This window comes from Camelus dromedarius, chromosome 15 (assembly GCF_036321535.1).
Source record: "Camelus dromedarius isolate mCamDro1 chromosome 15, mCamDro1.pat, whole genome shotgun sequence".
NCBI lineage: Eukaryota > Metazoa > Chordata > Mammalia > Artiodactyla > Camelidae > Camelus > Camelus dromedarius.
This window is the reverse complement of record NC_087450.1, coordinates 33,098,462-33,111,945: the sequence shown is the minus strand read 5'-3', so window position 1 is coordinate 33,111,945 and position 13,484 is coordinate 33,098,462. Positions and strand designations below refer to the sequence as shown.

At 33.8% G+C, this 13,484-nt stretch overlaps 1 protein-coding gene across 6 annotated transcripts in view; it reads right to left on the bottom strand.

The window, feature by feature from the left end:
- Positions 1 to 13,484, bottom strand: part of THADA (THADA armadillo repeat containing) — a 286,630-nt gene that overhangs the window by 213,867 nt on the left and 59,279 nt on the right. For all 6 annotated transcript variants that reach the window (XM_010997148.3, XM_064494536.1, XM_064494535.1 and 3 more), the window contains 3 exons: positions 11,974 to 12,106; positions 9,152 to 9,265; positions 4,124 to 4,246 (listed from right to left, as the gene is read on the bottom strand). In XM_010997148.3, coding sequence (XP_010995450.2) covers positions 4,124 to 4,246; positions 9,152 to 9,265; positions 11,974 to 12,106 — 370 coding nt within the window. The remainder of the gene's footprint in view (positions 1 to 4,123; positions 4,247 to 9,151; positions 9,266 to 11,973; positions 12,107 to 13,484) is intronic.

The window sequence follows — 13,484 nt, the reverse complement described above, 5'->3', positions numbered from 1 at the left end:
TGAGTTACCTGCCCGGCAATGAGGATGCAGGGAAAGAAGATCAGGTTACTGAACACAGAAAAGGGAATGCCCAGACATGTCTCAGTTTCAAAACCTGCCCAGAAAATTCTCAGTTTTCATATATATGTGCCTATAAATTACTCTGTTACCGAAATTTTTAACTAAACTGGCTTCATTTCCAAAATATATGTCAACAATTATCATGTGTCATCATCTTTACTAATATTTCTCTATTCTGAGTCACCATCATCTCTTGGCAGAACTACTACAACAGCTTCCTGGCTGGTCTTCTCTTTCTCTCCCACCACCTTACAATTGAGTCTCCATTTTTAACTACGTCAGTCAGATCCCATTATTCACCTACTGTGAAACCCTCCTGTGCAGGGCTTTTCAAGAGTGGTGGGAACCAAGTTTCAAACCCCAGGTCTGTCCCAGCCACACCCATGGAGGCTGTGGCTCATCCAGCCATTTCCAGACTCAGATGAGATGCTACATCGCAGAGCCTGGGATTGGGTTTGTCCAGCGGCTGCCCAAGGGTTGTGATAACGTCCCAAAGGGTGAACTTTGACCAATAAGAGACAGAAGATGGGACCGTTTCCAGGGTTGGTAGTTTCACATGGCCTGGCTAGAAGATACACCACATGACCAAACAACTAGCTCTGTTCTCCTGCAAGGTTAAGGCCCACTTGGTAATGTCTTTCCTCCTTCCTGCCTCACATTTTTCCTTCATTCATGCTGTTTCAGGTTTGTACCACTCAATAAAACCTCTGCACCTAGGCTATACCTCCACCTCTGTCTTCGAAGGAACAGGGTCAAAACCCTAGAAACGTAAGTAAAATGCACTTCTACTGTATGCCTATAATATCCAAAACTTTCTGCAATATTAGCACAGAATCTGGAGTCAGACAAAGAATGGTGATGTGTCCTTAGTCAAAGCTATTTCACCTCTCTGAGCCTTGTCTTCTCTATCTGTAAAACGGGGTTTATAATCACAGAATCTACCTAGCAGGGTTCTTCTGAGCACTAACTGAAATAGTCAATGTAAAGGATACTAAGCACATGAAAAATTTTCAGTAAGACAGCCACTATTATGATTATGTCTTATTTGTCTTTGTATTTCTAGTAACTAATATCGTCTGCCACACAAGAGGTATTACGCCTAATGCCTAGTATATTTACAACAATGCATTTCCCCTGGATTTAAAAAAATGCCTAACAGGTAGCAAAGATCAAGAGATCTGTATAGTCTCAATACAAATTGAGAAACCTGTAAAAACTAAATATATACATGAATTTTCCTGGGACATGTTCCTTTACTGCAAAATTAAAATTACGTTTGTTTTACTTGTGTTTTTTCCTAACTTATCAAACAAAACAATTAGGTCAAAAATACAGATGTACCTTTAGGCACAAGACATAGTCCTGAGAAGATGTGTACAAATCATATTTCTATAAATCAAACCATATTTCACAGGTGTTCAGGAAAAATCACTCTTTAAATGACTTCAGTAGAGAATGCTGTGGTAAATTGTTTTGTAAAACAAAGACTTCTTCACATTCATTGAGTATGCTGGTTTATAATTCGGGCATATCTTACATTAGTTTTTTATAATGAAGGAAATGTAATAATCAGTATCTTAAAATCACTGTATGGATCACGACAGCTATGATGTTTCTTCTTTCTAGTAAAGCAAACAAACTGGATAGAAACAAAAAGACTTCCTTATAACCTGTGTTAAAAGGGAAGAACTCCCCCCAAATAAAACTATATATACACAAACACTTAAATATATTTGTCTTTTGTAGATATGTGTGTATACGTGTACTTCACACATATGAAACCCACGTAGAAAAAAAAGAGAAAGAAAGAATACCCCAAATTATTCTTTCTGCATGGTAGCTTTAACAGGGAACTTTTGCTTTTCTTTTTATGCTTTTATTTTCAAAATTTCTACAGCGCACATGTGTTACTGTTTTAAAAAATGACCCATTCACTTCTGTTTCAGTTTGCTAAAAAGTTGGAAAAGTTGCCAGGTTTCATTCTCTGAAAGCTCTTTCACAGAGAATGTTTCTCTGTTCATCTGGAATTAATGGCTTGAAGAAAACAATACTGATACTTCTGGCAATCAGTTTTACGATCTCTACTTTTCCTGACGGTCAAGCCACATTCCCACCTCTCCTGACGGTATACTGCTATTGCTCCATTTCCTGTAAACGCAAAAGGTAAACACTGCGTCCTCAGGAGAAGTTAGGCAATGCTCCTAGACAGAATTTCAGACATTTATCTTTCTTACAGGAAGATGTACAATTTTCCAGGCAAGCACTGGCAACTTTGAGGATTCCTCTTTACTTTGGGAGTCTGTGCCTTGGGCTACATTGCAATATACTGACTCTCAATTAGAGGCTCACCAGGCAGTTATGAAATGGTTTATACCACTCACTAATTGGAAAGCCTGCCTTGCTAGTAAATTCTCTATTTTGTAGGTAACATTTTGAGGTCTAGCTTCTTTTCTTCCTTCTTTTCTTCCCTCCCTTGCCAGTCTTTTTTTTGGTTTTGGGGATTTTTTTAGCTACAGTCAAGTACCTACAAACCGCAGATTAGTCTCTTTCATTCAACAAGGCACAATGATGTAGGAAAACAATAAAATCATGGTGTTTCTCCCAGGAATTATTTTTTAAAAACATGTAAAAGTTTATTTTCTTAAATCCAGCAACTATACTGGGTATTGCCTACTATCTTAGGGTTTTGAATCGAAAAGTTTGGACAGTGATCATATTTCAAAAAATGAGACTCAGTATTTAATTTCCCCCATTTTAATGTTCTGTGAGTGTCTGTTTTTTTCACCTTTTGATAGAGTATATTTCCAGCACTCGCTTAACACACTGGAACTCAGAATACACAACATCCAAAAGAAAAACACATTCAAATACTTAAAGTCATTCTGCATCCAGCTTAACGTCACTAATCGTGAGGGAAATTCAAATCAAAACCACAGTGAGATACCACTTCAGACCTATTAGGATAGCTTTTATCAAAAAAATGGAAACTAACTAGTGTTGGTGAGGATGTGAAGAAAATGGAACTCTTGTGCATTGCTGATGGGAGTAAAAATCGGTGCTGCCACTGTGGAAAACAGTTCGGCAGGTCCTCAAAAAGTTAAATGATATACGCAAAGGAACTGTAAGCAGGAACTCAAACAGACACTTGCACACCAATGTTCACTGCAGCATTATTCACAATAGCCAAAAAGAAACAGACTGAACATCCATCAAAACAAACTGAACATCCATCAACAGATAAACAAACAAACAAAATGTCATATATCCATACAGTAGAATTTCATTCAGCCTTAAAAAAGAAATTATGATATATGCTACAACATGGATGAATCTTGAAAACGCTATGCTAAGTGAAATAATCCAAACACAAAAAGACAAATACTGTTATGAGTCCACCTATATGTGGTGCCTAGAATAGGCAAATTCACAGAGACAGAAAGTAGAATAGAGGTTACCAAAAGCTGAAGGGAGGAAATAATGAGAAGTTACTGTTAAACAGGTACAAAGTTTCTGCCTGGGAAGATGAAAAAGTTCTGGAAACGGAGAGTGGTGATGACTGCACAACATTGTGAGTTACACTGCCACTGAATGGTATACCTAAAAATGGTTAATACGGTCAACTTCTTAAAAGTAATAATTGACAGCTTAAACAAAAATATTGACAATATAGTGTGGGTTTATTACATACATAAAAGTAAAATGTATAATAAAAGCACAAAGATTGGGAGGAGAGAAATGGAAGTATATATTATTAGGTTCTTAGACTTTAAGTGAAGTGGTAAAATATCACTTGAGGGTAGACTGTGATGTTAAAGATGTATATCAGAAACTCTGAAACAATCACTAAAATAAGAAAACAAGGAGTCATGGCTAATAAACCAAAAAAGGAAACAGAATGTAACCATAAAATGCCAAGGGTAAAAATGTAGCCTGATCTATTCCTTAGAGAAACTCCTTGATAAAATGGAATAGATATTTTTTATCATCCACTGAAAGGTTAGTTTATTAACATCTACTCAGAGGTATAATTAAGTCAATGAAAATGAATGGCAAAAGCACTTACTGCCCAGACTGGGGATGTAAAGCCCAGAATTGCAGCTTTAGCTCCATCAGCAATATAAGGGATAATAATTTCTCCCAGACGTGTATCTCTGAATAAGGCTCTAAGGATATTTAAAGCGTGAACCTAGAATAAAAAGTTCAAAATTAGTTGTAGGCTCAAAACTATTGAAGACTTCTAAATCTGTACATATCTAGTAACATAGCCTCAAAACAAACAAACAAAAATTAATAAATTACAAGAATAAATGGATAATTCAAAAATGAAATAGCAGATTTTAATAAAATCTAATAACTGATAACTGATAAATCAAATTTTTTAAAGTTAGCAAGATTTGAACAATGCAATAAAAAAAGCTTGATCCAATGGACATATGTAGAATCCTGTACCTAAAAAATAGAGACAGTACATTCTTTTCAAGCACACATGAAACATTTATTTTTTTAAAAATGACCTCACACCTAGCCACAAATAAAGCCTCAACAAATACCAAATAACTAATATCTTACAGATTATGCTCTGATCATAGTAGAATTAAGTTAGAAATCAATTTCTTTATATACCTTTAAAACTGATACATTTTAAAACACTGGTCAAAGAAAAACATTTAATATTTAGAGCTGAACAAAGATGCTACAATTGAACACTTGTGCCATGCACTTTAAGTAGAATGTAAAAGAAAAGTACACCTTAAATGTTTCTACTAAAAAAAGTGAATTGGAAAAAATGTCCAATTAAGATGACAAAAAGAAAAAAAAAGAACTCAGAATAAAGAAAGAAAATTAAAAAGAGCAGAAAATTTGAAAATAGCAACGACATAACTAAGAGTATTAACAAAACCAAAAGGTGATTCTTTGAAATAGAAACAAACCTCTGACAAGATTAACCAAGAAGAGGATGAAGAAAATAAGCAATAGTATGAATACCAAAGTGGACATGACTACAGGTGCATCAGAGAATAAAGCAAAAATATTACTATTCCAATTAATTAGAAAAATTAAGACAAAATGAATAATTTCCTAGAAAACAGAACTAACCAAAACAAATTCAGGGAGAAATGGAAAAGCAAGACAGACACTACATCATATAAAGAAAATCAACAGTTAAAAAACAGACCAAAAAGAAAACAAAAAAAGCCAAACCCAACAAAATAATCACACACACACACACACACACACACACACACACACACACACACAAAAGACCAACGTGAGCTTACAGATGAATTCTACCAAATATTCAAAGAATAAATAATCCAAATCTGTATTAAACTGTTTAGAGAAGACTCCCAAATTTATTTTATCAGTCTAGTACAGCCTGGCTATCAAAATAAGGTAGAGACAACTACTTTGAGAAACAATAGTATCTATCAAAGCTCAACATACACACACCCAATAACCACTCCCAAGTATCTACTCAAAAGAAATGTATATATGTGCTCACCATCAGGCATGTACAAGAGTGTTCTTAAAAGTACTATCCTCAATAACCTCAGATTTTAAACTACCCAAATGTTCATCAACAGAAGAATGGTAAATAAACTGTATACTATTACAAAGCAATGAAAATGAATAACTCACAATATGGATGGCTATCATAAACATAATGTTGGTCAAAAGAAACCATATCAAAAGAATATAAAAAGTATGATTACATTTACATGAAATTTAAAAAAAACAGGTAAAACTAAGGAATTAAAATTAAGCTAGTGGTTACACTGGTAAAAAGTACTGATTAGAAGGCAGTATGAAGGGGGATTTTAGGTGTTAAAATGTTCTGTTTCCTGCTGGTTATAGAAGTATGTTTACTTTGTGAAACTTTATAGAGGCACACATATTATTTGTATGTATAATTCAATACAAATTTCACATAAAAATAGGGACAGGTACAGCATGAAAAAGGAAAACCACATGTTAATCCAGGGAAAATATGAGAAAAAAAGGTTTTTTTAAGTTTTAAGTGAATCTAGCAATGAGTAAAAAAAATTATTTCAAAGTTGGGAGTTCATTCTCTGTAGGGAAAGATGGTATTATACTAAAAAGTCAATATAATTCATGATATTTGCAAATTCTAGAAGAAAACATTTATCTCAAAAATGCTTGAAAGCATTCAATACAACTTGATTTATTTGATGAGATAAGAGATCGATTAAAACCTACAGCAAATATCAGAAACAACAAAAGGATGCTCTCTATCTCTCTTTCTATACAAAACTGTACTACAGGTGCCAGTCAGCAGAATAAGAAAAAAATTTTTAAAGAATTTGAAAAGTAAAGCAAACTTAGCATTATTACTAAGGATAGGATTATCTATAAAGAAAATCCAAAGAATTTACAGACAAGTCATTAATTGTAATACAGCAATTTAGATAGGTTGCTGAACATTTCATAAAAGATCTATATGACTTTCATAGAAAATTATTCTTAAATATAATGAAAAACATTAAGGAAGATCTGAATAAATGGAGAAATAAGCCACGGACATGGACTGGAAGATTCAATACCAAAAAAAATTCTTCCCAAATGAATCAATAAATTTAAATTTCAACCAAAATTCAAAAAAGGCTTTGCAGTTGAGCTTAGCCAGCTGATTCTAAAATTTATATGGACAAGCAATGGGACAAATATTGCCAAGGTAATTCTGAAGAAAAACAGAAAAAGGAGATTCACCCTACCAGATACCAAAACTTACTGAAAAAATATAGTAATTAAAACAGTGATTTTGGCCCAAGGATAGACTAACAGACTGATAGAATAGAGCACAGAAACAGACACACATATCGACAGAAACAGTACATGAGAGAAGTGATGTCATAAATGAAGGAGAAAGAATGTATTACATAAAAAATGATTGTATATTGCTAATCCAAGGGAAAATAATAAATTATTTTCTTTTACAAACAAAAACAGATTAGGGATGGTATAAAGACGGAAATGTGACAAGTGGAACTTTAAAACGAAAATGTAAAATATCTTTCTGACCCTGATCCAAATGCACAAACCATAAAAGAAAAGGCTGATGTATTCCATTTGGTTAAAATTTAAAACTTCCAGGCAATAATAGAATAATAAGCAAAGTGAAAAGAAGCGGCAGACTGGAGAAGATATGTGTAATTCAAACAACCAAAAAGGAAAAAATATCATAAAAATAATTTTAAAACAACAACAAAAAAACTCAACTCCTGCAAAACAAAGACAAATAACCAAATTAAAGGTAGACAAAGTCTTTAAACAGGCAATTCACAGAAGTTATCCAAAAGACTAATAAATACATGGAAAGATGTTAAAGCTAGCCAGTTATCAGAGAATGCAAAATAAAAATGGGAAATACCATTTCACACCAAGTAGAAAGGTAAAAATTTGTATACAATGAAATACTGCTCATAAATTAAAATGAACTTGGAGCTTACTAATTTTTTAAAATGTTGATTGAAAAAACCCCAAACTATAAAACGATGTGCAGATATCACCATTCATGTAAAAAAATCTCTTAAAAGAATGAAAAAAATGCATGAAATGATTTGGTTTAGTGATTATAGCTGAGGAGGAAGAAAGGGAAATAGGATGTGGAGGACTCTACAGTGTACACAATTTTATCTGTAATGTTTTACTTAAACTTGGAATCGGTTTCATGGATGTTGATTATTCACCAGACATTTTTATGTGCTGAAATGTTTCATAGATACATTAAAAAAATAAATAAAGCATGAGGGGGAGAAGGAAGGCAAATATCATCTAACACCTAGAAGGCTGGTCAGAGATGAAATTTTAAATTTTTACCAATTTAATAAAAATGATCACTAGTGGCAATTAATGATCTTGAAGCTAATTAAGGCAATAATTTAAAGCCCTCTTTAAAACCAAACTCCATTATTTTTAAGTGTTCTTATTAAAAATACTATTTTTTTAAGGTGATAGTCTAAGAAAATGGAACCAATTACATTTTTCACATTTTGGAGGGGGGAATATCGTAAAATCTGAAAGGTGATCAGTAACTTTTTTTTTTTACTTACTTTTTTTTAATTGGAGTTTACCAATGTTGTGTCAATTTCTGGTGTACAACATAATAGCTCAGTCATACATGTACATACATATATTCGACTTCATATTCTTTTTCATTATAGGTTACTACAAGATACTGAATATAATTCCCTGTGCTATACAGTATAAACCTGTTGGTTATCTATTTTATATATAGTAGTTAGTATCTGCAAATCTAACTTTTTATTTAAAATTTTTAAAGAAATTTCACATCATAGCGTCACAGGCTACCATTTGACATGTGTTAACAAATCCTATCCTTTTCCACTTGTCCACATTCTGGCCCATGGGCTTCCCTTTAAAACCTCCCACAGGCTCTGAAATAAAACCATATAAACTTATTGTACTTGATTGTAAACTTCAGCTCTCAATCTGTCCTCTGACCTAACATGGGCCTCCCACAGTTGGGTAGAAACATCCTACCATGAAGCATTTACTGAGAAAGCCCAGACAAGAAGTATCTGACAGGTGTTTACTACCATAGAATGGAGTAGAGCTGTGTGGAATACTTAACCCAACTTCATACCCACACACAAATATATACTTAAACCAATGTTAGCAGTGACTAAAAGGGACAAAGTATTAGCTGAAATCAAAATGTGAATATATCAAAAGTCAGACACTCCATTTTAGGGACAGATTGAACTGCTGAATTATAAAATATACAACTCAAAGCAGCACACATGAAATTTTAAAGTGACAGCACATTCATTTTTAGATACAATAGTAATATTATAAAATATCTTGCCTAAATTGACTGTTTTCACTAGAGTTTAAAAACAGATCACTTTGGTCAATATATATCAACTAAAGCAATGGTTTATTTTGTGGCCCCAAAACCAAAACCAAAGCAAAACTCATCCAAAAAACCTTCAATGTTTGTCTTGTCTTCAAGAGTTCTGTATCTTGAGCAGATTATATATTTTTTTAAAGTACAGCAAAGATTTAAAACCACTGACTTCCTAGCAGGGTTGTAGATTTCCATTATTACCTTGGGGACTGTGCTCTGTGAGTCATCTGTAGGCCCCGCCAAAGAGATTAACTCTTTCATTGTTATTTTCAATAAATCCATTTTACCTTTCTTAGGTTCAGATGCCAACAATGCCTATGGAAAAACAAGGCAAAAATTATCAGGACCATTATTTTATATACACCTGTTCGCTACTTCCCAGAACTGTTTCCAAAATGCAAAATCCCCTCTATAAAATCATGTGGTGTTAAGCAAGTTAATTAAGCCATGTGGCCTTGGACAAGCAGCTTAACCTCTCCACCCTTCAGATTTTTCATCTGTAAAATTAGGTGGTGATATCATGGAATCTCTAAGGTCACCTCTAGTTTGCTTGTTAATTATATTATTCTAAGAGGTTGAAAATGGCTCTTGCTGACAACGCTTCCAGGACCATAATTAGGTGGCAGGTCTCAGATACAATAAGCAAGTCAGTTTTAGTAACAAATTTATCCAACAAGAAACTTCTCTTTACCTGAAAAACAAAAAAACCCTCTAGATTAAATTTCCTGTAAGGATTTGAAAACTCCCCAGAGATAAATCAGTTATTTAACTCTTAACAAGATTCTATCTGGAGGACTATCAAACTGTAACACTGGAAACTCCATGGGACAAAAGGAGATGCTATAAACTTCAAAGAGGGTCCTGTATTTGAATTTTCAAGACCTGCTTATTTATTTTGTGCCTAATGTTTTGCCAATATTCAAGAAACATAAAAATAGGGTATCAAACCACTTGAGGCAATAAAAAGGAGTGAAGTACTGGTACATGTTACAACACGGATAAGCCTTGAAACATTATGTTAAGTGAAAGAAAAGATGCAAAGACCACATATTATATGATTCCATTTACATGAAATGTCCAGAATGGACACATCAACAGAGACAGAAAATAGATTAGTGGTTGTGTAGGACTGGGAGCAGATGGAATATTTCATATGCATGTAGCTACTGGCTGCCAAGAGTGAAAGTTTCAAGCTATTCAGCTTCTTCTTAAGCATTTATAGTCCATAAAAGAGGAAATAAAGATACAAAGGCAAAGCAGTTCAGTTCAAAAAAGAAATTTCTCACAACATATTTATGCTCAGAAAACATATATACTATTTTTTTAATGACCATTCAAAAAACTGTATATCTCTCTACACAAAAAGGTAAGCTCATAAACTAAGCAGTAGGCAGTTTTTCTCTATAACTAACACCAAGCAGAGTTTTCCACCAGAGTAAGAATATAACTTTATTGTTATGTTATACTAAGCTATGCTAAAGAAAAATGGGGGCTCTCTGATGAGATTTTTCTAATAATTTAGAATTTTCAACTAAAATAAATAAAAGGCTATATTTGAATACTGATGTGTCTTCTGGCAACCACAGCTTTTATCCCCCAAAAGCTGTGTGTAGTTATGACATTCTGCCCAACGCTAGGTTAAGAAAGAGCAATCCTGACGTTTTGTCACTATTACTGATATTTAGCACTACTTGGGAACCAGGGGTGGAAGCACATGGCACAAACATGCAACCAGACCTTGCTGCTGCATTAACATCTGTCCTCAGACAGATGTGGGAGGCAAAAACACACGGGGTCAGAATGAATTACAGACAGGAGAATGAACCACACTGATCCAGAATGGGTCAGATCAGAGAGCAGCTGATTTCTGAAGATTCCCAGAATCCACTCAGCAGAACCACCTGGGTGATCTCTGTATCGAATCAACCTCTACAACTGGTGTTCATTGTCATAAAAAAATCATGACTTTGGAAATTTGAGGAAGGAATAAGAAAAAGAAGGGGGAAATGCTGGGGTATTAAAAAGCAAACTTCATTTCACTTATTTTCATTGCTTTTGTTATACCACCGAATTCCTAGACTTTATCCTACTGAGTATTAAACAAAGATCTTTCAGGTTGGATCTGATTTGGTATCGTTAGGACTTGGGTCTGCATTCTTTGGATTCATTAAGGTGATGGTCTTTTAATTTTGACACTGGAAATAAAATATTTTCCTATCAAATAGCAATATTTGGGTGTGCTGATATGGAGCAATCTTTAAGGTATAGTGCTAAGTGAAAAAAAGCAAGGAGCAAAACGGTATGTGAAACATGCTTTCATCTGCATTAAAAAAGAAAATGCATTCACATATATACACACACTCCACACACACTCTCTCATAGAAGGGTTCAGGAGGTAGGGTGCTGGGCTCAAGTTTTAGTTCTGTTCTTACTATCTCTGTGGCCTTTAGTAAGTCACTTACCTAACGTTTCTAAGTCTCAGTTTCTTCATCCACAATATGTGGATGATAATAGGGCTTGAGGAAGGATTAAATGAGATAATGCATGTGAAATAACCACTTACAAAAGTTCACTGCTATTAGGATTAGGATTATTTTATGCATGGATATTTTCTGGAAGGATTCAAAAGAAATTGTTAACACTGGTTGCCTAAAGGGTCTTTGAAAGGAGAGGAAGAATATTTTTTCTAATTAAAAAAAAAAAAAGGCAGTATATGCACTTCCTGGAAGTGAGCAATGAATGTACCACACACAGGCAGAAATCTCTACCATCCTCTGTTCATATGACAAGACTGACCTCTTAGAGGGTTTCTTCCAAGAACAGATTTGTTACAGGAATGCACTGTCCACACATTAAAACAAAGCCACAAATGCTACAGTACTTGTGAAATACACTATAGAAAAGAAATGTCCCTTATGCAATATGCTCACATGTCCGGGGGTTAGAATTCACTACTATCAAAAGACCAAAAACAAACAAAACAAACAAACAAAAAATCCAGCTATGATCCTGTACATAAATACCTGTATGTAGAAAGGAATTCCAGCACTGCGTCTTGTAGCACAGAGTTTAGATGAAGGATCACTGCATTTAATTTCCTGTAAAACATTCCATAACCACTGTTCTGGTAGCTTCTGCAGACTCACATTAGGGCATCTAAAAGGCATACATAAGGCAAACACTTGGAATTATCAGGAGCCAAAAAGTAAAGGTAGACACTATTGCTATACATTAACACTGTTGGAGAAGAATAAATATTCCTACATTTGGACATTGGATTCCTACACTTCCTACTTTTCACCTCCTTTCTTCTTTATTATGGGTCTTAGGATTTGAAGCTATTACAGATTCCATTTCTTACAAAAGCACACAGAGCATGTGTCTCGTCTGTAAATAAGCTTTAATATCTAGGCCTGCACCACATTCAAAATGTTCTGGAAGTTAATCAAGCTCTCATTGACGTTATGTATTGTGAAACTCCAGATTTCCAACAAGGAGAATATAACCTTAAAGTTTACTGTAATTTATATTCCACATTTATAGAGATTATACATATTTAAAAAACACATTTTAAAGTATATTTTAGTAATCATTTTATCTCTCTCAAAGGTTCATCACAACTAAAATTTTCATCCAGAGCCTGTGGAGAATTAATAAAGCAAGTTATTTAGAAAGAGTCGTAAACATTTTGAAATTATTTGGACATTACTGTTAGTGAGATTCTGCTCTATTATATTAACTGCTACTCTAGAGTGCTTAAAAATATTTGACTTTCAAAAAATTTTTCAACTTATGTCCTACTAAATTACGTAACATTATCCTAAGAAATAGGGTGTTTAGTGGTAAATCATTTTAGGAAGATCGTAACTGGATTCAACTAAAATTAGTATGAAAATAAAAAGATCAAGTCCAAAGGAAAGTACTCTCTCTTTTTTAAACTAAAGAAGACAGTCTGCAGAAAGGTAATCCGTTACCTCCCTCCTGCTGCTTCCCACTCAGCTCCCTCAGCCACCAGAACCAACCATCAATAGTCTGAACACCAATGTTCAAAGAGATTCAAAGGCATAACAACCAAATGCAAAGTCTGAGCCTTGTTTAGATTCTAACTTGAAAAAAAAAAAACTGTAAAAAAGATATTTTCAAATAACAGAGGAAATTTATATATGTACTAGATACTATAGGACACCAAGGAATTATTTTAGGATGTGCCAATGGCATTTGTGAATTCAAAACACAGAAAGAAGGTTTATATTAAGAAAGACAATTTAAAAAATCAATAATTAGAACAGAAATTCACTCCATATGAAGCTTAATTTTCTGGAGCAGTCTGATAAAAACCTTAAAATAACTGTTTAGAATACTCAAGAGCTAAATGAAGGAATAATTTCTATTTAAAAAAGAACAAGAAATTATGAAAACCAGGCAGTACTGAAGTAAGAATAGGCATCTATGAAAATAAAGATATTGGAAATACTGGTAATGAAAATACACTTCAAAATTTAAAAAAATAACAGATAAGATGAATTCTAGGGAA